General features: G+C 43.1%; 2 protein-coding genes across 3 annotated transcripts in view; both read left to right on the top strand.

Annotated features, from left to right (window-relative positions):
* Positions 1–604: 604 nt before the first annotated feature.
* On the top strand, positions 605–5222 carry Rwdd2b (RWD domain containing 2B). Its single transcript, XM_057765221.1, has 5 exons — positions 605–721; positions 1809–2035; positions 2121–2188; positions 2316–2678; positions 4031–5222. Exons 2-5 carry the CDS (start codon positions 1829–1831, stop codon positions 4263–4265), a joined length of 873 nt encoding a protein of 290 aa, XP_057621204.1. The 5' UTR covers positions 605–721; positions 1809–1828; the 3' UTR covers positions 4266–5222.
* A 6636-nt stretch (positions 5223–11858) lies between these two features.
* The window catches only part of Ltn1 (listerin E3 ubiquitin protein ligase 1), a 65354-nt gene continuing 54252 nt past the window's right edge, over positions 11859–22960 (top strand). Inside the window, exons 1-6 of one of the 2 annotated variants that reach the window (XM_057766130.1) lie at positions 11859–11981; positions 16814–17017; positions 18467–18565; positions 19024–19254; positions 20270–20322; positions 21172–21352. In XM_057766130.1, the coding sequence (XP_057622113.1) occupies positions 11940–11981; positions 16814–17017; positions 18467–18565; positions 19024–19254; positions 20270–20322; positions 21172–21352 (810 nt within the window). In that variant the 5' untranslated portion in view covers positions 11859–11939. Of the gene's footprint in view, positions 11982–16813; positions 17018–18466; positions 18566–18703; positions 18786–19023; positions 19255–20269; positions 20323–21171; positions 21353–22960 lie in introns of those variants that run through there. The other variant, XM_057766131.1, reaches the window with a different exon arrangement.

Raw genomic sequence — 22960 nt, forward strand, 5'->3', positions numbered from 1 at the left:
GAAAACAGACTACGTCCGAGTTTTGCTTTTAACGTAGTGGAAATTCAACTACTAAAAGCTTTTGTAAGCCTGGAATTTCCCCCTTTTCTGGAAAAGCAGACCTCTCTTGAGAAGTGACCACCACGGATATCCCCGTAGTACACACCAAACTGTTTGCTAAAGGCACAAGTTCTAAGTAGAAACCTGCAACCTTGGCATCTGTAAAATTTGCTTAGCTTCTGAGAAAATATCGTTGAAGCAGGACGGGTCACGTAAAGAAAAGAGGATGACAATACAGCCTACCCTATGTACGCTACTGAATGTTTCTGTTCTAGACTCTCAGGCATTAGCAAGAATCCTGGCTGTCTCTGATCAAGATTTGTTCTGGTGCTTGCTGGCCGACGTCCCTTGTTGCTCCAGGAGCACTGCCACAGCCCCAGCGCCCTAAGACAATGAGTCCGGGATGGAAAAGTGTTAAGAATAAAAACCCGGACCATGAAGCATCTGGAGGGTCAAAGTATCCCTTTGCTGTCCCAGACATCAAACTAAGCAAGAAGCAAAACACTTCCTGCTTCCGGGACTTGCGTCTTCACGCGCAGGCGCCTGCCCGCAGAGCTGTCCTGGCTTCCCTGAGGAAGGGTTCAAAGGTCGCACCGTTCTCTTTAGTCTCTCTGCGGGAGAGACCTGAGCTGTGGGTGCCTTCAGCCACGGGGTGTCGGCGGTGCTGCAGTCTCGACTGTGGGTGAGTGTGGCATCGGGTGCTCCTGCTAAGCGGAACTAAGCATCTCCCCACGGGTTTGGGGGGGAGGGGCTCGAACGGGCGGCCGAGGAAGCAGCACTTCCGCCCATTGGCCAGAACGGACCTCGGTGTTTCCTGGCCCCGCCCACAATCTGCGGCTGCCCAATCAGTTGTCGCTGTGTCTGCGTGCGTGACAGCTGTGTTAACGCGTTGGGACCCGCGCTTTGGTCGACCTCCTTAAATCGCCCAGCAAGGACCCGCAGTTGGGAGGCAAAGGAGGCGGGTCTCCTCTGAATTCTAGGCTAGCCTGGGAGACCCTTTCTCAAAATGGAAGCGTCCCCATTGAAGAAATTCACATTTTCATTTACCTTTTCACAGCAATCACTTAAGTCTTGAGCCAGAAATGTCTGTTTATTAAACTTTTTAATGATTAATTTGCCTGAATTTGGCTTATTGCATAGGCGGAGAAACTCACAACCGGGAGTTTTCAAAATACTACTCTCTTATTCATTTCATCCCGATTCCAGTGTGACTGGTCACAGTCACTCCTCTGGCTGTATCTTTTGGCTTTTTGACTACATAGTTTGTTTTCTTCTATGAGAATGGCCATTGTTGTAACCAGAAATTTACTGCATAGATTTTTGTGAATTTCAATGGATTGTCTCTTACTTAATTTAAAAAAAAGAAATTGTATGCGTTTGTGTCACAGATGCCACATGTCTGCAGGTACTCAAGGAGGGCATAGGAGTCCCAGGAACTGGAGTTACAAGCCATTGTGAGCTGTGCAACATGGTTACTAGGGAGCAAACCCTGGGGCAGCAGGAGCACTCCTAACTACTAACTTCTAAGCTGTGTCTGGCACTGCCTCATAGTTTTTCTCTTTAGCATGTACATGACAGTAGACTAAAATACAACATATGGAAGTAGAATTTCATAGTAGAATAGAATACATGGAAGAGGAAAGACTTTGGCTAATTTTTTTTTTTTATTTTATGAAGGGATTAAGTATTTTTTAAAGGAAATGCCCATGGGCCCTATTGAATTTTCCTAAGAGTGTGCATAAATCCTTTCTCTTTCCGTAACTCCTTAGGAGCTTGCAGATGTCTCAGCATGGTTGAGCTAGAACAGGCAGAGGCCCAGCTCTCCGAGTTAGACCTCCTGGCCAGTATGTTCCCAGGTGAGAATGAGCTCACAGTGAACGACCAGCTGGCGTTAGCAGAGCTGAAAGACTGTGTCGAGAAGAGGACAATGGGGGACAGATCATCACAAGTATACTTTACAATCAATATGCACCTGGACTTGTCTGAGGAAGCAAGGGTAATTCTGTTCCGTTTTGGAAAGAGTTGGAGCATGTCAAGACCTAAAACAATGCTTATAGCATTTTTCTCCCTTCTCTTCTCAGGTGATGTTTTCTCTGTCTTGCTTTCTTCCCTTTAAATACCCTACAGTTTTGCCCGAAATCACTGTCAGGTATGTTGCAGAAACTGTGCAGGTCAAAATTAATGTGAAAACAAAAGCAATTCTTGTGCTTGTTTTGTTTTCTAAGAAAATTGACTTATCATCTCCCCCCCCCCCCCCCCGCCGTGTCTTGCATCAGATCAGTATCACTGAGTAGATCCCAGCAGACTCAGCTGAACACAGACCTGATGGCATACCTGCAGAAAAACTGTCTCGGAGAGGTCTGTGTACTGAATGCCACAGACTGGGTTAGAGAGCATGCCTCTGACTATGTCAACAGAGATGCCTCTCCCTCCCCTGCCAAGGAAAGCCCAGCCCAGCCTATGGATCTCACTCTCACGAGGCTCTGGATCTACAGCCATCACATCTACAACAAATGCAAAAGAAAAAACATCCTAGAGTGGGCAAAGGAACTGGCCCTGTCTGGCTTCAGCATGCCTGGGAAACCCGGTGTGGTGTGTGTAGAAGGCCCACAGAGTGCTTGCGAAGAATTCTGGTCAAGGTGTGCCTTCACCTATATTAGATATCACGTTATTCCTTACAATCTGAAAGACGGTACTCGAGTTGTAGAAATAAGTATGTCCCAGGGAGTTTATCTTCATGGGGATTGAGTCTCAAGTGGATTGTAAGGCAGAAGTCATAGATAACGACACATGTATATTACCCTCCTCACCTAGCACAATGCACACTCTGTAAATACATGCTGAATAAATTAACCCCTCCCCCGATGCCATCTAGGACCTATCAGCGTCCATGAATATGTTCTCTCATATGATAACCTTTCAACCTATCAAACGGGAATTCTTTTTGAGGATTAGGATAGCCACTTGTCTTATTCCTCTGTTAAGTTTCTGAGAAGTTCCTTAAGCAGTTTAAGTGTCAACCATTTGTACTCTTCTAAAAAAGGTGTGACAGTGGCTGAGTTTGCAGCTCAGTTGGCAGAGTGCTTGCCTGGCATGCACAAGGCTGTGGGTTCAGTCCTTCTCACCGTTTACACCAGGCATGGAGGTGCATTCGCACGATTCAGTCCTTTGCACCATGTACACCAGGCATGGAGGTGCATTCGCACGGTTCAGTCCTTTGCACCATGTACACCAGGCATGGAGGTGCATTCGCACGGTTCAGTCCTTTGCACCATGTACACCAGGCATGGAGGTGCATTCGCACGGTTCAGTCCTTTGCACCATGTACACCAGGCATGGAGGTGCATTCGCACGGTTCAGTCCCTTGCACCATGTACACCAGGCATGGAAGTAGAAGTGAGAGGACCCAGAGTTTACTGCCACCTTTGGCTACATACTGAGAGTCACAGAACCCTCCTACACAATAAGTAATTAAATATTAAAAATCAAATTCTAATGGAAGATCATAATGATGACAGTCAATGAGTGTTTAGATGGGGTCATAACCAGAACCATTTGATGAAAATAAGCCCCCAAGAGATCACCTCCTTATTTACAGGAACATGGACTGGTCAGTTGTTCTTTGTTCCTTTGTTATAATTTGCTTGTTTTGTTTTTTTAGACAGGGTCTCACTATATCCCTTGGCTAGTGTGAAACACAGTATGTAGACCAGGTTTTCAATTCACAGAGATCTGCATTCTGCCTCCCAAGTGCTGGGGTGAAATACATGTGCCACCACCCCCAGCGCTGAGAAGTGTATTTTATAAATTCTATGGGGTGAAATACATGCGCCACCACCCCCAGCGCTGAGAAGTGTATTTTATAAATTCTATGGGGTGAAATACATACGCCACCGCCGCCAGCGCTGAGAAGTGTATTTTATAAATTCTGTTCTCAGTGCTGTAGAAAAATCTATTTTGAAATTTCCTACTTTGAAAACCTGTTTTTCAGACTCAGAAAACTGAACTGGAAGAGAATTTTAATTCGCCACCGAGAAGACATGCCATTTGATGGTACGAAGGATGGAATGGCAAAACAACGGAGATTTTCCACTTTTGAAGAAAAGGCCTTCAGTGTCCACGGAGCCAGAGGAAACCACATGGACTTTGGTCAGCTGTATCAGTTCCTAAATGCCAGGGGTTGTGGGGATGTTTTCCAGATGTTCTTTGGAGTGGAAGGACAGTGACTCAGTGGGTGGAGGGTGGGGGTCACTGTCCCTCCTTTGGTTGTTTCTTCCCGTTCTTTCTTGAATTTTAATGTTCCATTCCACAATGTTATAGGCATGGGAGCATAAGACAAACTGTAATATAGTTGCAATGCATCGGTTAAAATATGCTGTGACTGAAAGAAGAACTGAGTTTCAAATTATAAAATTTCCATTTCTAACAGAGAAGGCTGGAGAAATGGCCCAGAGGTTAAGAGCACATACTGTTATGGCTGAGAACCTAAGTTCAGTTCCCAGCACCCACGGCAGGCAGCTCATAATCACTTAGAACTCATAACATCAGCTTGTCTGATGGCCTCTGTCCTCCTCAATGGTGCACGCATAAACACGCACATATACATACACTCAGGGCATCGGATCCCCGGAGCTGGAATTACAGGAGGTTGTGAATTGCCCATCGTGGGTACTGAGGACCAAACTTGGGTCCTCTACAAGAGCAATGCATACTTTTAACCACTGAGCCATCTATCCAACCTGGTAGAAACCTTTTGATGTGAGCTGGACATGATTGCACGCGGTTGTAATCCCAGCGCTTGGAAAATAGAGGAAAGAGGATCAGGAGTTCAAAGCCAGCTTGGGCTACTTAAGTTCTGTCTTAAAACAAAACATAACAAAACAAAAACAAAGTTATTCACAGGAACTTTTGCACAATAAATTATCTGTGAAAGTAATTTTGGTGGTTCAGCTTGCATTTCCAGGATGCTTCTGCCTTTACTGAGGAACCTGAGAACGCTGTCTGCTCCCGGGCTCTGTTGCAACTGTATCTGGCTGTAGGTTATAGTGGCAGGATTCTGGGGATGAATTTGCATCTCTTTCTGCCATGAAGTGATGGCAGGAGAAGGGAAGGATGTCTGAGACAACTGCAGAAATGCCCGTCCTTCTTGTCCTGTGTGGACCCAACACTAATCCTTGGTGATTGTCAGACTTTTCAAATAAAATGAAGTTTTAAAGTCTCTGTGTTTGTTATCAGCAGCCAAAAGTTAACCTGTCACTTTTTTGCAACACCACGGCTTTGAAATAATATACAAACAGTAAAGATTTTCCTCAGCTGTGGCTATTGGTCATTTCTAATTCTGTGTACTTAGACTTGGCCCCTGTTTGTCCTTGCCTCATGACTGAAGACTGAGCAATGAGCAGGGCTCACATAACTTTTTTTTTTTTTTTTTCGAGACAGGGTTTCTCTGTGTAATAGCGCTAGCTGTCCGTGAACTAGTTCTGTAGACTAGTCTGGCCTGGAACTCACAGAGATCCATCTGCGTCTGCCTCTCCAAGTGCTGGGATTAAAGGTCCGTGTGTGACACTTCACCCAGTTTGAGCTCAAGCTTTCCAAAAGTCCTTGAGAGTTCAGATTGTAAAGTTGTAGAATTTAGTTTTTGCAGATTAGAGTTCAATTTTTTTCATTATGGAAATGACTTTCTGTAATTTTATTTTATTTGAGTTCATAACCACCCTGTTTTGTTTGTATTAGAGTTGATTATCACCCTGTAATGAATAGTTTATATTACAAGCAATATATATATATCCACTGAATTAGTAGATAAAATATAGTAGTTATAATGCAGTGTAGAATTCAAAGAGCAAGATCATGTGAATAGGTTAGTATGAAGAAGGGTAAACAGAGATGAGAAATGTTAGTATCCTGGACCACCTTGGAAACCTGGCACGGTCTCCCCTCTGCTTATGGCAAGCAGTTCTGACTGTAAGCAGGTATAAAGGCCCCTTTAAGAGACAAACTCTGAAACCGGGTAGTGTTGGTGCACCTCTTCAATCCCAGCACTCAGGGAAGCATAGGCAGGCAGATCTCTATGAGTTCAAGGCCAGCCTGGTCTACAGAGTGAGTTCCAGAACAGTCAGAGACACACAGAGAAACCCCGTCTCAAAAACAAAATGAATGAACAAAAAGAGACAAGTTCCGTCCACTCTCAATCTTTCTCTTCCCCGCCATTCTTCTGAAGAGGTAGATTTCTACTTCTCTCCTCCCCCCACTCTCTCCCACTCCCCTTTCTCTCTCTCTCTCCCTCTCTTTGTCTATCTCTTTCTGTCATCCTCTTTTCCCTCCCTTTTAATAAAACTCCACACTCAAACTATGTCTACATGGTGTATTCTGTCACCCGCTGTGGTTTGGGCCCAACCTATTACGGGGCACTGCAAAGGTCCCTCTCATGCTGTATCTTTACAAGAATCTGGCTGGATGATGGTGGTGCTCACCTGTAATCCCAGCACCTGGGAGGCAGAAGCAGGTGGATCTCTTGAGTTCGAGGCCAGCCTGATCTACAGTGTGAGTGCCAGGACAGGCTCCAAAGCTACCCAGAGAAACCCTGTCTCCAAAAACAAATCAAAACAAGAATTGTTAAGCACAGTGCCCATGTTTATGTCTCCTGCACCTCCTCAGGTTCCTCCCTGCTGCCCACTTTTGGGTAGGTTTATTACTTGCCCTGGAAATATCAGTTACTCCTCTGCTGTTACCATACTGCCAGACCAAATGTCTAAGTTAGGGTTTCTGTTGCTGCGAAGAGAAACCATGACCATGGCAACTGTTATAAAGAAAAAACATTTAACTGGGACTTGCTTACGGTTTCAGAGGTTTAGTTCATCATCATGATGACAGGACATGGCAGCTTGGAGGCAGGCATGGTTCTGGAGAACTGAGAGTTCTACATCTTGATTGGCAGGCAGCAGGAAAGACTGCCACACTGGGCCACACTGGGTATAGCTTGAGTATAGCCCACAGTGATACACATTCTCTAACAAGGCCACACCTCCTAATAGTGCCACTCCCTATGGGCCATGCTTTCAAACACGTGCGTGTATGGGGGCCATGCCTATTCAAACCACAACAACGGTGTGTGTTTTGAGAGCTCTGACTCCATCAACTAGCAAAACTAGATAAATTCTGACATCCCTAGAGGCCACTGAAAGGACTCAGGTTGTGTGTATGTATGTGTGTGTTATGGAGAGTGGTGGATAGAGCACAGACAATAGATTACTTTTCACAGAACTACTAAAATTTTCCCAGTCTTGAACACTGTATTAAATAAGGTAGACAAGTGAGCATATCTCAGCTGTAACATGAAAGCAGTGTAGTAACTCCTTACATAGTCGCCTTTCTAAGACCTGTCAAGTTTAGATACTTCTTAAGTAGGCGAGAGAAATTCAGATTTTCTGACCTCCTAAGTAAACCAGTTCTTTGACCCAGGTGATTTGGTTTATGCCTTTAATTCCAGCACTCCAGAAGCAGAGGCAGACGGATCTTTCTATTGAGTTCCAGGTTAGTCATGGCTACATGGGGAGATCCTGTTCCCAAACCATTTTTCTTTTTTGAAAATTAGTAAATTTGAAAATCTGTGAGTTTGGTAGCCTATAATTCCAGCTCTTGGAAGGCTGAGGCACGAGAATAGAAAATTTGAAGCCATCCTGGGTTATGGAGCAAGAACTTGTCTCAAGCAGATGAAGTACACACATCCTGTTACGGTACACTGTATGAAATGCCCTCATCTTTGTGCCCTATCATAAAAAAGTTGATAAATGGAATATCAAAATGCTTTAAATTTTACCTTTGTACCATATTATCACCAGTGGTTGCTATTATTTTTCCTGCATAATACTAGAAAATCCTAATATGTTAGGTTTTAAGAGTATGAGAGGGAAGAGTGGGCTCCAGAGAGAGGCGTGCGGTTTCAGGCTTCCTTAGGGAGAACAGCGCTATCCTTTCTCAGGTCCATTACAGAGGGAGGAGGGAGGGGGCAAGTGTTGAGTTAGGAGTCAATGGACCCAAGGTTGGCTCCTGCCCCTTAACTGGACTAAGAGACACTACGTGTTCTTGTATTTCTGGCTGAGATAAAAAGTCTCAAGGACATTTCTGGATAATCTACAAAAACAATGAACCCAGTTAGTAAAGGACGTGACAGTTCTCGCTTTCCCAGCTATGCCTTCTGGAAGGGCCTGTTCCCCTGTTCTCAGGAAGAGAGGGAGTGTGGGTGGAGGTACAGGGCAGGTCTCCTGCCTATGTGATCTGATGTTGTTTTTTCTTTTCTTTCTTTTTTTTTTTTTTTTTTTGGTTTTTCGAGACAGGGTTTCTCTGTGGCTTTGGAGCCTGTCCTGGAGCTAGCTCTTGTAGACCAGGCTGGTCTCGAACTCACAGAGATTCACCTGCCTCTGCCTCCCGAGTGCTGGGATTAAAGGCGTGCGCCACCATCGCCCGGCTTTTTCTTTTATTTTTTGAGACAGATTTTCCTGCAGCCCAGACTGCCCTTGAACTCACTAAGTACGCTAAATTGACCTTGAATTTCTGTGGGGCCCAGGGCAGCCTGGCCACTTGTGGGGCCCAGTCCACACAGCTGCCATGGCAGGCAGCACCGGGTTCCAGGAAAAGCCATAAGCTGACACAACCCAGAGAGGGTCAGCATTTAAAGGAAAGTACCTGACGTTCCAACCATTTTAGATAAGACCACCAGAAGTCCCTGAGTCCAGGACTCATTGTGCTTTTGCCTACATCCCTAGGCAAATATCAGCCAATCAGGGACCTGAATCCTAGAACGCCCCCCCCCCCCATCTATTATGTTAAAAATCCTTCCCAGACTGGTCTTGGCACTCCCTGCTCTCAACTTCTGCATCCAAGCTTAAGCTTGAATAAAAGCTCTTTGCTTTTACATACAAGTGCAGACTCTGGTGGTTTGGGGGGACCTCATGATCGGGGCATAACATATTCCAACTGGATGTCTTTAGTGCTGATATTGGAGGGGTGTGCCAGCACCTGCTACTCAATGCTGGGAATCAAACTCACGCTTCAAGCATACTAGGAAAGCATGCTACCCAGTGAGTTACTCTACCCCCTCCAACTCTGCTGTTACTAATTTGACTTTCAGTGTATATGATGATTATATATATATATATAAAATTTTCTTTACTACAATTTAGATGTTTATACATTTGTTTTAATAGCATCAATTCAGTTTGCTTTTAATTAATTAATTTGTATTTGTTTATTTTTTTTGACACAAAGTCTCACTGTGTATTTCTGACTGTCCTGGGAATGATGTATATGTTACATCCAGATTGCAGGGTCCCCCAAACCACCATGGAGTCCGCACTCATAAGTAAAAGCAAAGAGCCTTTTTCTTTTTTTCTTTTTTCTTTTTTTTTTAGTTTTTTGAGACAGGGTTTCTCTGTAGCTTTGGAGCCTGTCCTGGAACTAGCTCTTGTAGACCAGGCTGGCCTCGAACTCACAGAGATTCGCCTGCCTCTGCCTCCTGAGTGCTGGGATTAAAGGCGTGCGCCACCACTGCCCGGCCAAGCAAAGAGCCTTTATTCAAGCTCGAGTTTAGACTCTCCATCTGTCTGCTGAAGCAGTAGAGCAGAGAGTGCCAAGCCCAGTTGGGATCTTGTGATTATAGTAGAGGCTCAGGTACTGGTGTGGGAGGTCCTTCTGTCTATGTGTTGCTCTTACTAGTTAATGAACAAAGAAACTGCCTTGGCCTGTTGATAGCGCAGAACTTAGGTAGGTGGGGAAAACTGGACTGAATGCTGGGAGAAGGGAGGTGGAGAGAGAGAGGCCATGGAACCACTGCCAGAGACAGATATGCCAAAATTTTGAGAGTAAGCCACTGCCACATCGTGATACACAGATTAATGGAGATGGGTTAAATTAATATGTAAGAGTTAGTTAATAAGAAGCTAGAGCTAATGGGCCAGGCAGTGGTTTAATTAATACAGTTTCTGTGTGGTTATTTCAGTTCTGGGCTGCCGGAAGGAACAAACTGTTCCTTGCAACAAGGTAGCCTGGTGATCTTATCTAATCTTATCTAATGGTTGGACTGTCAGGTACTTCCCTTTGGATGCTGGCCCTCCCTGGGTTGTGTCAGTTTATGACTTTTCCTGGAACCCCATGCTGCCTGTCATGGCAGCCGTGCAGCCTGGGCCCCATGTGTGGCCAGGTGGCCCTGGACCTCACATGGCCTGTGCCCCATTATGTGTGGCTAGGCTGTCCTGGGCCCCATAGTATAGACCAGGCTGGCCTTGAACTGAAGAACTACCTGCTTCTGCCTCGCAAGTGCTGAAACTAGAGGTGTGTGTCACCATGCCTAGCACATAGTTTTGGTTTGGGGACATTTACATTTACTTATTCTTTCTGTCTCTACCCCACCCCTTCTCTCTCATGTGTGTGTTTCATAACGCATGTGGAAGTCAGTTCTTGATTTTTATCATATAGGTCCTGGGGATCAAACTCAGATCATCCAGTTTGGAGGAAATCACCTTTACCTGCTGAGCCATCTTGCTTGCCCTAATCCTGCTGATTTTATGTTAACATTGGCCGGGTGGGTGTGCTGGCACATGCCTTTAATCCCAGCATTCCAGAGGTAGAGGCAGTTGGATCTCCATGAATTCAAGGACAGCCTGGTCTACAATATGAGTTCCAGGGCTTAAAAACCTTAAAATAACCAAGGGTGTTACACAGAGAAACCCTGTCTTGAGAAACCAAATAAAATAAAAGAAAAAGAAAATAAAAAAGAAATACAAAAATTTCAGTCCCCACTCCAGTGCTGTTGCTGATCAGTCTCTTTGATGGTTTGAACCCTCTCCTGAAAGTGCACAGTACTCTCATATTTATTTGTGTTTTTACAGCGTATGTATGTATGTATGTATGTATGTATTATTATTATTATTATTTAGATAGTGTTTCTCTGTGTAACACTCTTGGTTGTTTTAAGGTTTAAGGACCACTGCTGCAGAGGACTCAAGTTGAATTCCCAGCATCCATGTCAGGAGGCTCACAAAGGCCTGTAACTTAAGCTCCAGGGCAAGCAATACTATACCATCTTCTGGCCATGGGTATTGCTCGCACGCACTCATATTCACACAATTTAAAATAAAGCAATTCTTTAAAACGGAAAAATTTTAATCTAGGTTCATATTTCTCTATTTGGCATATAATTTGTTTCAAACAAGAGCCACACATTGTATTTGCATGATCTGTCTTAGGACTTATTAAATGTTATTTTTTTTCCTCCTCCACGCTCGCCATTTTTCTTGTAGGATTTCTTACGTTCTGAATTCTTTGGCTGCGCCAATGTCGTTTTATATACTCCCCTGTACTCTGTAAATTATTACTTTAGCTCCGCTAGATTGTTTTGATTTTTTTTTTCAAGAATACTTAATAGGTCTCCAATACTTTCTATTGAATTCTATCAAGCTCAGAATCTGTTTCTCATGTCGATGATCGCATCGCTTTCTTTACTTCTAGCACTTTTTAGCACAGTTGCTACCATACCATTCTACTGCTATCTTACGTAACACTATATAGCTGAAGTCAAATTCCCACACACGAGGTAGGAAAGGAATCGCTTCGCTGCAATTACCCAGGGCAGGATTTGGCGCTGCGGGCCCAATCCCGCTTTCTTATTGGTCACCATTGACGCCACTCACGCAGGCGGCCTTTCCCTGTGACGTTTCAGGCAGCGGATGGTCAGAGTCCTGACGGAGAGGCGGGAGCGGAAGTGGAAAGCCATAGGTCCGGGTGGGCGGGCGCAGGTTGCTACAATGAGTCCCCTTCCGGCACGGGGGACCGGAAGTTGTGGTCCGGCGGTGCCCACCTCGGCTCCGCAGCCCGAGAGCGCGGCCGCCACCGCCACCGCCACCATGGGCGGGAAGAACAAGCAGCGGACCAAGGGGAACCTGAGGGTGAGGCCCGGCGTGGCAGCCGTGCGGCGCGCGGCCCGGGCGTTTGCAGGGCCGGGAGGGAGGCGTGTGACCTCCCCGTGTGTGCGTCCCCCGCGGGTGGGCAGGTCGAGGAGTTAGGACCCAAACGACGTTTCACGCCGAAGCCGTGCGTGTGGGAGCGCGCCCAGGGGAGGTGTCCCTGGGAAACGGGGTCAGCGTGCAGCCGGGTGGCACCTGCCCAGGTGGCCGAGGTTGTGTAGGAGCTGTGGGAGGAAGACGAGAGCGTGGGCTCCGTGTGCTCGGAAATGTCCCATGTTTTTCTGTCCCCGTCCCTCCAGGCCAAGGCCGGAGCCCCTGGATGGTATGCGTGGTTTCAGTCGGTGTCGCCCCATTGGCTCTGTGGCCTCAAGCTCACCTCGCTTTTTCTGCCTTGCCCTGGCCACCCTGACATCGCCACGTCTTGACCTGGCCTGGCAGGTTTCCGATGCCCTTCTGTTTAGGTGGCTCTAGACACGTCAGTGCACCCTTCCTCCAGTGTCAGCTCCATTTTAATGTAGCTGTTGTCGGTGCCAACGACGCTGCGTGCCACGTAATTTACTAGCTTACTTTATAAACATTTTAAAGGCAAGTGTTACTGCCCTTGCCCTAATGGATGATAGACACACGCGCGCACTGGTTTTTAGCACAGTTCCCTTTTATAGACCTGTTCACCGCCTTTGACTCAGTTAACTTTAGTGATTCCAGTGTCAAAACACAACAGTTACAGTAGGATCATTCCTATGTTAAATGCTTTTCTGGTATCTTGTTTAATTGTCACAAAATGAATTTAAAAACCTTATTCACTGTTTTAGGGCAAGCATATTAGAATTGCAATCTGCGTATTCTGTTTTGAAAATGTTTTGCTGTATAACTCTGTCTGGTCTGGAACTCAAGTCTGCAGACTACCAGGAACTCAGAAACCTATTTGCCTCTGCCTGGAGAGTACTGGGGTTAAAGGCATCTGCCAAGCTCAGAAACCTCCATATTCTTGGAGTCACCAGCTGTTAATATTTGTTCACATTTCATTTTCTCTCTGAATTCATAAATTTGTATCACCTTTAGGAGGGTTAATTCCAGCATTTTAACACCCAAATCCTTCACCTTATCTACTCTAAAAGCAATTCCATTCTTCATATACCATGCAAAACTTTAGCCATGATGGGCTACTTAAATATAATGTGCAGATTTACAATTCACGTGTCTACTAGCCTCTGTATTTTTAATTCCGTTTTTAGATAATAACATTTTAAAAGCGTTTGTGACTCAGTCAAGTATCACTTGTTCCCTTTGGCTGCCATTTAAGTCTTTAGATTTAGACAGTTTCCCATTTCTTACCCCCTTGAGCATGTTTTTAAATGTCACAATAACCAGGAAGAGTTGGCATTGCTTTGATTTATTTAGACTCATCTCATTGTTTCCTTATATCAATTCGAGTTAAGCCATTCGCATTATATCACACTAGAAGTACACAGTACTTGTTCTTGTTTTTCTTTATCAGCGACACTTACTTAGTGTTGACCACCGAAAAGTTACCTTTTCCCATTGGCGAATAACAAATATGTGGTGTTGCAGTCTGACGTTGGATATACTGTTCTTCAAAGTTACCTCCAAAGTTTTTAAAACCCTTAGATGATTCTTTTTTTTTTTAAATATTTATTTATTTATTTATTTATTATGTATACAATATTCTGTCTGTGTGTGTGCCTGTAGGCCAGAAGAGGGCACCAGACCCCATTACAGATGGTTGTGAGCCACCATGTGGTTGCTGGGATTTGAACTCAGGACCTTTGGAAGAGCAGGCAATGCTCTTAACCTCTGAGCCATCTCTCCAGCCCCCCCTTAGATGATTCTTGCTAGGATCACTTATTACTATGGTAGTTTAAGAACTTACTTTTGATATTGGAAATGATTCAAATAGTGAATTAATATCTCTTACCGCATTTGAAAGATGATCTAACTGAAGTTTAGAGTTTAAGTTTGTATACTCTAGAAGCTTCAGAGTTGGGACTTGCAGTTTAGTTTTTAAAATGCTATCTATTTGTGTGTGCATGTGTAGATTAGAGGAGGATTTTCAGAGGCCCATTCTCCATCCCCCTTTATGTGGTTCCCAGGATCAAGCTCTGCGTTGTAAGACTTGCTTGGAAAGTGCTTTCACCCTCTGAGCTATTTTTTCCCCCTTATTTTTTGAGACAGAGTTTGTCTGTGTAACAGTCCTGGCTGTCCTGGAACTCTTGTAGACCAGATCAGACAGGCTTCGAACTCAGAGATCTACCTGCTTCTGCCTCCCAAGTGCTGGGATTAAAGATGTGGCCACCACTGCCTGCTGGTCTGAGACTTCTTAATGTTGCTCAGGCTGGCCTCAGATTTGTGATCTTGGTGCAACCTCTTCAGTGTGGGGATTACAGACAGGCCTGTACCACTGAGTTGGCGACCTGCTGTTCTTTGGTTTGTTTGTTTTGAGCCTGGGTCTCATATACCAGGATAGATTTGAACTCATTATATAGCTGAGTGTGGCAGTGATTGCTCCTCTTTCTCCTCCTCTTCCTCCTCCTTTCCTTCTTCTTATGTAAATACAGTGTTCTGTCTGCATTGCCTGCATGCCAGAAAAGGGCAGGAGATCCTATTATAGATGGTTGTGAGCCATCATGTGGTTGCTGGGAATTGAGCTCAAGACTTCTGGAAGAGCAGTCAATGTTCTTAACTTCTGACCATCTCTCTAGCCCCATGATTGCTATTCTCGAAGTTTAATGACGGACATAGATTTATAAGAAAGTATGATTTATTTATTTATTTATTTATTTATTTATTTATTTGTATTTTCGAGACAGGGTTTCTCTGTAGCTTTTTTGATTCCTGTCCTGGAACTAGCTCTTGTAGACCAGGCTGGCCTCGAACTCACAGAGATCCGCCTGCCTCTGCCTCCCGAGTGCTGGGATTAAAGGCGTGCGCCACCACCGCCCAGCTAGAAAGTATGATTTATTAAGTAATTATGAAACAGGCATGAATGGACAGACTGAGAGAACAGAGGAGAATGTTGTCTGTTCTGAGGGAGAAAAGCATTGCAAATACCAGTGTCTTGAGGGATAGATAGAAGTTTGTCAGGCAATGAAAGGAAGGAAGGGCCTTTAGATGGAGAGAAGACTATGGTTGAATTCTGAAAGCTCATACTTAGGGAACTTTGAGTGGATTTCAGACTCTTGAATGATGGGAGATGGGAGGGGGGCAAAGTAGGGTATAAGTATTTAACCTGCAGAGATTAGAGTAGTATCTGTATTTTATACCCAAAGTAGACATTGAATAAAAGATACTGTTTGTACATTTAAGGAAATAGTTTTAAATGGGAAGCTGGGGATTTATACGTTTTCAGTTTCTGCTAGTTATCATTGGCAATTTGAACTTCAGTTTCAACACAGCCTTCAGTGGTTTAGTAGTTGGAGTTTGTGTTTTGTAGTTTTATTTATTTATTTTATTTGTTTTTGTTTTTTGAGACAGGGTTTCTCTTTGTAGCCCTTGCTGTCCTGGGACTCTCTGTATACCTTGAACTCACAAAGATCCACCTGCCTCTTCTCTTAGTTGACATGACAGGTTTCTTTAAATAGTTCAAATGTTTGTTTTCTCATTAGCAACAGAACCCTAACCTGCAGAGTAGGGGACTAGTATATTAATACCAGTCAAAACATTGACTATGATTTGAAAGAAAGAATGTTTTTTAGAAAAATTGATTATATGTGTATGCATGTGAGTGCAGGTGCCCTCAAGGTCCAGAAGAGGGCAGGGCTTCAGATCCCTGGGGTTGCAGCTAAGGCAATTACGAGCAGCCCAGTTCTGGGAACGAGCTCAGGTGTTCTGCAAGAACCAACACTGCTCTTGACTGCTGAGCTGTCTCTGCAGGCTAAGTATGTCTTTTGGTTTGATCATTACATTGATTTTTGTGTGTATTTTAGTAATTTTGGCTTCCAGTACATGGAAATGAGCTTATCTGCTCTGAAAGGATTCTGTAGCAGCATGTACCACTAGATCTCTCTCAGTGTGATAAACAAAATTGGTTGGACCTATTAGTTTATATCATTATAAGATATATGTATGCAAATACTGTCTCTGTGGTATTTGGAAACTAAAATTTTCATAAGTGAATATATATTTTAGGCTTTGAACTGTCATTCTTTTTCTTTCAAATGTTCTCAGTGCCCATTGATATCCTAGCACTTGGGAGACTGAAGCAGGAGGGTCAGGAGTTCAAGACTGATGTGACTACATGAGACTACCTGCAAAATCAAGAGTTGTTCTGATGTTTAGGAAACTCTAATTAGAATTGTGTGTGAGAGCGTTTTTTCCTTTTTTTTTCTAAGTTTTTTTAAAGTTTTTTTTTAAGTTTTTTGAGACAGGGTTTCTCTGTGTATCCCTGGCTGGCTGTACTGGAACTCACTCTGTAGACCACGCTGGCCTCGAACTCAGGTTCACCTGACTCTTCCTCCCAAGTGCTGAGATTAAAGGCGTGCACCACCACCGCCTGGCAAGCGAGATCATTTTCAATAAGCTCTTAAGACAGAAATACTCATCTCCAGGGAACTTGCAGGCTTGGGCACGAAGGAGTTCACAGTGGTAAAGATTCTTGTGAAAGAGTTAAAGAAGTTAGTTTCTTGGTGTAGTTTACATATTTATTCTCTCTTTATCCATAGAACCCCAACTTTTAGAACTAGTAGAATTGTGTGTTGTAAATATCAGTCAAACCATAGACTGTGAATCGTTATTTTCAATTAATGTATGTGTGCAAACGTGATCTGACTTTCTTTCCTGCTTTTCCTTCTTTTCAGCCTTCGAACAGCGGCCGAGCTGCAGAGCTTCTTGCCAAAGAACAGGGAACAGTGCCTGGATTTATTGGTTTTGGGACATATCACAGTGACCTCGGCTATGTTCCTGCTATTCAAGGAGCTGAAGACATAGACAGCCTCGTGGACTCTGATTTCCGAATGGTGCTGAGGAAACTTTCCAAGAAAGATGTCACAACCAAACTCAAGGTAGGTTTTCACTGTGCGCGCGCACACACACACCAATTAAGAATATATTTTTGGCCAGGTATTGGTGGTGACACACGCCTTTAATCCCAGCTCTTGGGAGGCAGAGATATGTTGGAGGAGGGGCCGCTTGTTGGTCCCCGGCTGCTCAGAACCCCAAAATAATCATACAGAAACTGTATTAATTAAATTGCTGCTTTGGCGCTTTAGCTGTATCTTATTATTGGCTAACTCTTGCATATTAATTAACCCATTTCTATTCATCTGTGTATCGTCACATGGCTTACTGGCTAAACTTCTGTCTGGCTCCGGTGGGCCTACATGGCATCTTTCTAATCTGCCTTTCTTTCTCCCAGCATTCTGTTTAGTTTTTCCTGCCTACCTAAGTTCTGCTCTGTCAACAGGCCAAGGCAATATCTTTACAAATTAATCAATAAAAGTAACATATAGACAGAAGGACCTCCCACACCAGAGGTAGGCTGATCTCTGTGAGTTCAAGGCCAGCCAAGTCTACAAAACAAGTTCCAGGACAGCCAGCGTTTGTTCAAAACCCTGTCTCAAGAAACAAGAAAAAACAATGTAGTTTGTTAGAATAAATGTAAGGTTTATTTGTTGTAAAAGAAAATGTACAATAATTTATCATAGTTCCTTTATAGTTGTAATTTTTTTTGACACATAAGTTTAGTTGACATTGACTTTTGGAGTTATAAATTAGTTTGCTGCTCTAAAACATTTTGAACCAAGTTTTGGAATCTGGCTATGTAATAATTCATGGTAGAGGAATATAAGTTTTTAAAATTTTATGGTTTTGCTATATAGCTCTTGCTGACCTGGAACCTGCTATGTAGACTATGCTGTTCTTAAATTTGTGACAATCTTCCTGCCTCTGCCTTCTGAGTGCTGGAATTATAGATGTGAGCCATTATACCTGGCTATTGTTATCTGATTATGCATTTGAGTGTTTTGCCTGAATGTATGGGTGCTATGTTCATGTGTGTGCTCCAGATCCCAACAGAAGCTGTTGGATCCTCTGAAGCTGTAGTTAGGCTGTGAGTTGCTGGAACTGACCCTGGGTTCCTTGAAGAGAAAACTGTACTCTTAACTGCTGACCTGACTCTTTACACTATTTCATTTATTATTTATTTAATTTCTTTTATTTTTTATTATTTTGAGATTTGGTGTTATATTTCTGAGCTCGTCTGAGCTGAGTTTAAGTGGTCTTCCTCAGCCTCTATCCTTTCCATTTGTATTGTTATAGTAAAGCCGAAAAGTCTAAAAGTTCAGTTTCTACTGTAATGGATGGTGAATTTTTTTTTTATTTGTTTCCTTGGTACAGGTAGAAATAATATATTCTCCTTTTAAATAAGGTAGACTAAACTTCCAGAATAAAAGAAAGAAAGTGAGGAGGCAGTGTTACATTTGTTAATCCTTGACGATGTTAATTATTTTCAGGCAATGCAAGAGTTTGGAACTATGTGCACAGAAAGAGACACAGAAGCTGTAAAAGGGGTCCTCCCGTACTGGCCAAGAATCTTCTGCAAAATTTCCCTTGTAAGCATTAGAGTTTATGAGCCTCCTTTTGCTTAAGTGATTCATTTCTGGAGAGAGTTTCCATTCTGTGTTTGCTACAGAAGTTTGATAAAGAGTTCCTTATAGTTACTTAGTCTTTGAATATCTCTTGGATACAATCTGATTGGAAAGGGGAGAAAAGAAAAATTATTTCATATGATTGCCCGTAAAGAAGCCCTAAATCCTCAATATTTTAAAGCAGGTACTTTCTTTCTCTCTTCTTTGCTTTCTTTTTCTTTTTCTTTTCTTTTTTTTAATGGCTTGTAATTGGATGGGGGGATTATTGTTGTTTGCACATGCTCCACTATTGAGTTATTTCTCTAGCCTTCAGAAGTTGTATTAGTTTGATTATATACATAGATGAATTCCTACTGTGAGTCATTGTAGACTATTTACAGATATTCATATTTATTTTTAAACCACATTTCCATTATTAATAGGACCATGATCGCCGGGTTCGAGAGGCTACACAGCAAGCTTTTGAAAAACTTATCGTTAAAGTAAAGAAGCACTTGGCTCCATATCTGAAAAGTGTAATGGGATATTGGCTGATGGCTCAGTGTGATACATACCCCCCAGCAGCAACTGCAGCCAAAGATGCATTTGAAGCTGCTTTCCCTCCAAGCAAGCAACCTGAAGCCATAGCGTTTTGTAAGGAAGAAATTACAAGTGTGAGTTTCTGGAGTCATTCTGTACTTGTGTTTCTCAAGCATCTAAAGGTTCTCAGGCGTATGTGGTAGCTCTTTATCTGCTTTTATAAATGTGTCAAGAAGAAACAGATCATGTCTCTCTTCACATATATAGTAACAAAAGTTTTCTGTAACCTCAAAAGGTGTAAGGGATCGGCAGGATGGCTCAGTGGGTAAAAGTGCTTACCGTGTAAACCTGAATACCTGCGTGTTCCTTACAGCCCTCATAAAGGTAGAAAGAGACCTGATTCCACAGCTGTCCCCTGACCTGCACATGTGCTCAGTGTGTGTTCTCTGTGGGCCAGAGATGGGAAAGGAAAACAAATCCTTATCTCAGATTTGTTAGCTGATTATTCCACGGTACTGCAGTTATAAGAATAATGAATAGCCAGGTGGCGCACACCTTTAATCCCAGCACTTGGGAAGCAGAAACAGGTGCATCTCTGTGAGTTTGAGACCAGCCTGGCCTACAAGAGCTAGTTGTTCCAGGACAAGCTCAGGCTCCTAAGGTACAAAGAAACTTTTTCTCGAAAACCAAAAAGAAAAGAAAGAAAAATTACTGAATAACAAGCAAAGTAACCACAAATATTTAGTGGAAGATTTCTCTTGATGGGAATTGGAGCTATCATAAAGTTCCTGTCTTTACCACAGTAGCAGCCAATGTAGGGAATTGATAGGAAGAGAAAAATGGCCAAAATTCAAACCTATGTCTGATTTGGCTAGTAGGTGGGTTGAGGGTATGGGAATTTTTATTTTATTTGTTTATTATGTATGTATTTATTTGTTTATTTATTTTTAGATAGTGGTTTTCAGTGTAGCCCTTGCTGTCCTGGAACTCTAGATCAGGCGAGCTTAGAACTCAGAGATCTACCTGCCTCTACCTCCCAAGTACTGGGATTAAAGGTGTGTACCACCATCGGGTATTGGATTTTCCCAATATCTGGTCAATATTGACAGTTCCATAAAATCTTAAGGTTTTGATGGTTTTCTTTTTCAGGTACTGCAGGATCACCTTCTAAAAGAAACTCCTGATACACTCAGTGACCCCCAGTAAGTTACGTTGTTTCTAAGTAACTCTCACTCCTGATACACTCAGTGCCCCGCCCCCTTCCCCAGTAAGTTACGTTGTTTCTAAGTAACTCTCACTCCTAATACACTCAGTGCCCCTCCCCCTTCCCCAGTAAGTTACGTTGTTTCTAAGTAACTCACATGAGGCATTTATTTACTTTGTTGGTTTCCATGTGTAGTTTCAGTTTGACATGTTCTAAAAGGAATTCCAAATGCAGGTGAAATTATTTCAGAGAATGCTACATGGTGCCTGCTATGTGCTTTTACTTCAGTTTTGGCTGGCTATTAAATTTGAATTTTCTGAGCTACATATGCAGTTCTATTAGAAAAAAATTTACACTTTTTTTCTCATTTACCTTTGGCAGTCACAGCAGCAGGAACTATTGTAAGGTTTGACATACTTGAAGAAGCTAAGAAGTTGTGTTGAAGAAGTAGTGAAGGGTTTTAGTTACCTTTATGTTGTTGTAATCCAACTGTTGAAAGCTGCACTAAGTAGGTGGGTGCCTTCCCAGCCTTCCTAGAATCTCTTGGCACGTGCTGCCCAGAGCGCATGGTACTTGTGGTCACTTCCTCCATGTGTGCAAATGTGGCTTTCACTTGAGTTAGTTGCAGAATGTGAGATTAAAATTCTGCCTGTGGACAGCCAGATGGCACCTCAGGTAAATGCCCTTACAATCAATCCTGAGAACCTGAATTCAAGTCCTAGGACCTTCGTGGTAGACGGGGAGAAACCACTCCCCAGTTTGTCCTCTGACTTCCTTATATATACATGAATAATAAAAAAAAAACAACAAACCCTAAAACCAAAACCTATTTATTTTTCAAATCCAGAACTGTTCCAGAGGAAGAGAGAGAGGCTAAATTCCATCGAGTTGTAACGTGCTCCCTATTGGCGCTAAAGAAACTGCTTTGCTTCTTGCCTAACAATGAGCTCGATTCCCTGGAAGAGAAATTTAAGTCACTTTTATCACAGAATAAGTTTTGGAAGTATGGAAAACACAGTGTACCTCAGGTATCATAACAGTTCTTAAGATCCTTTTCTATAACTTCCCCTGATTTCACTGCACTTATGCTCATGTTTATTGTTTATGTTCAGAGTCATGCAAGCACACCTTTGTCGTTGGCCTTTCAGGACTTAATTGCCTCTTACTAGACGGGTCCTGTATTTTCACCTCTTTGTTGTTGGGGTTGAACTGACGCACATGCTTTGCTAATGCTCCAGAGTTACTGCACATCGTCCAGCTGTGGGTCTCTGTGTTAATTCCATCCACTGCAAGAAGCTTTGGTTAGGGTTAAACAGTGCACTCATCTGTGGTTATAGCAGTATGTCATTAGCATATAGTGTTTTATGTATAAACATATACAACAGTGTTTTCAAGAGAAAACTTTAAAGTTTGCTGCCTGTTAAAATGTCACTTATAGGTAATACTTTGCTGAATTTGATTTGCTATTAATTTTGAAGAATATACATAAATATTTTATAGGGCCAAATATTTATATTTTATTAAAGTTTTTTATTTATTGTGATTATAATTGTATCATTTACCTATTCTCTCTTTTAAATTTATAACCTTTTTCTTTGACACACACACATATAAACATAAAGATGGTTAGTCTTTAATAATATATTCCTAAATACAAAGTACAACCTGCTCAGTCTGTAAGTTACTGTATATGTATGACTTCAGGCTGACACTGGTATTGGATAATCAGTTGGTGTCTTTGGGGAAGATGGTTTCCTCTACTTTCAGCATTCCTTACTTCCCTGTAGGTTTTTGTCTGGGGCTGAGGCCTTGTGAGCAAACTTTTGTGTCTGTTGGTCTTGTCCTTGCTTAGGTTATGTTCAAGCAGCCTATGGCTGAGACTTCCTAACCAATAATGTTGCTTTTTTGACATTTCTAGGTGACTTTTCGAGACAGGGTTTCTCTGTGGTTTTGGAGCCTGTCCTGGAACTAGCTCTTGTAGACCAGGCTGGTCTCGAACTCACAGAGATCCGCCTGCCTCTGCCTCCCAAGTGCTGGGATTAAAGGCGTGCGCTACCACTGCCCGGCCAAAGCTTTTGTTCTTCTGGTTGCTGCAGTCTTTCCACCCCTCTTTTGTTGTAGATGTGTCTTTAGGAGTGGGCTCTACAACTCTGTTTCGATGATTGTAATTTTGTAATAGTCTCCTCTTTCAAAGAGATGGTTCTTTGATGAGAGGCTGAGAACTACACTAACCTGTGGGTATAAGGATAAATGTTTAGAATATAGTTAGGGACTGTTCTGGTTTAGTAAAGTGGCAATTGTAGGTTCTCCAGGATCCATGGCTTTGCTACTGTAGGCTGGCTGACTGAGTTTCCAGTACCAGGCATTATTTCCTCCTTGTTGAGCAGGCCTAGAGGTTATATATGGCTTAGTTGGAATGGAGTCAGATGGGTGCAGGGACTGAGATGGTGTGAAGAAGGGCATCCTGGTCCAAGCGTGGAGTTTGGGGTAGATCTCTGGGGGTTGGGGTGGGGTTGAGGAGAGAAGTGGATCAGGTGGACTTATCTGTCTAGACCTTGGGGAAGGCTCTGCAGGATCTGGCTGAGTGGAGTATTGGGTGTGGTGTGGAGGTGCCTGTAGGTTCAGAAATGGGACAG

Source organism: Chionomys nivalis, chromosome 3 (assembly GCF_950005125.1).
Source record: "Chionomys nivalis chromosome 3, mChiNiv1.1, whole genome shotgun sequence".
Lineage (NCBI taxonomy): Eukaryota > Metazoa > Chordata > Mammalia > Rodentia > Cricetidae > Chionomys > Chionomys nivalis.

What these genes read in the sequence shown, in the direction of transcription:
- Rwdd2b (XM_057765221.1), top strand. Translation starts at nt 1,829, where the DNA reads ATGGTTGAGCTAGAACAGGCAGAGGCCCAGCTCTCCGAGTTAGACCTC. An exon ending in TTGCCCGAAATCACTGTCAG is followed by an intron (nt 2,189 to 2,315) that starts GTATGTTGCAGA and finishes GTCTTGCATCAG; the next exon opens with ATCAGTATCACTGAGTAGAT. An exon ending in TGCGAAGAATTCTGGTCAAG is followed by an intron (nt 2,679 to 4,030) that starts GTGTGCCTTCAC and finishes CCTGTTTTTCAG; the next exon opens with ACTCAGAAAACTGAACTGGA.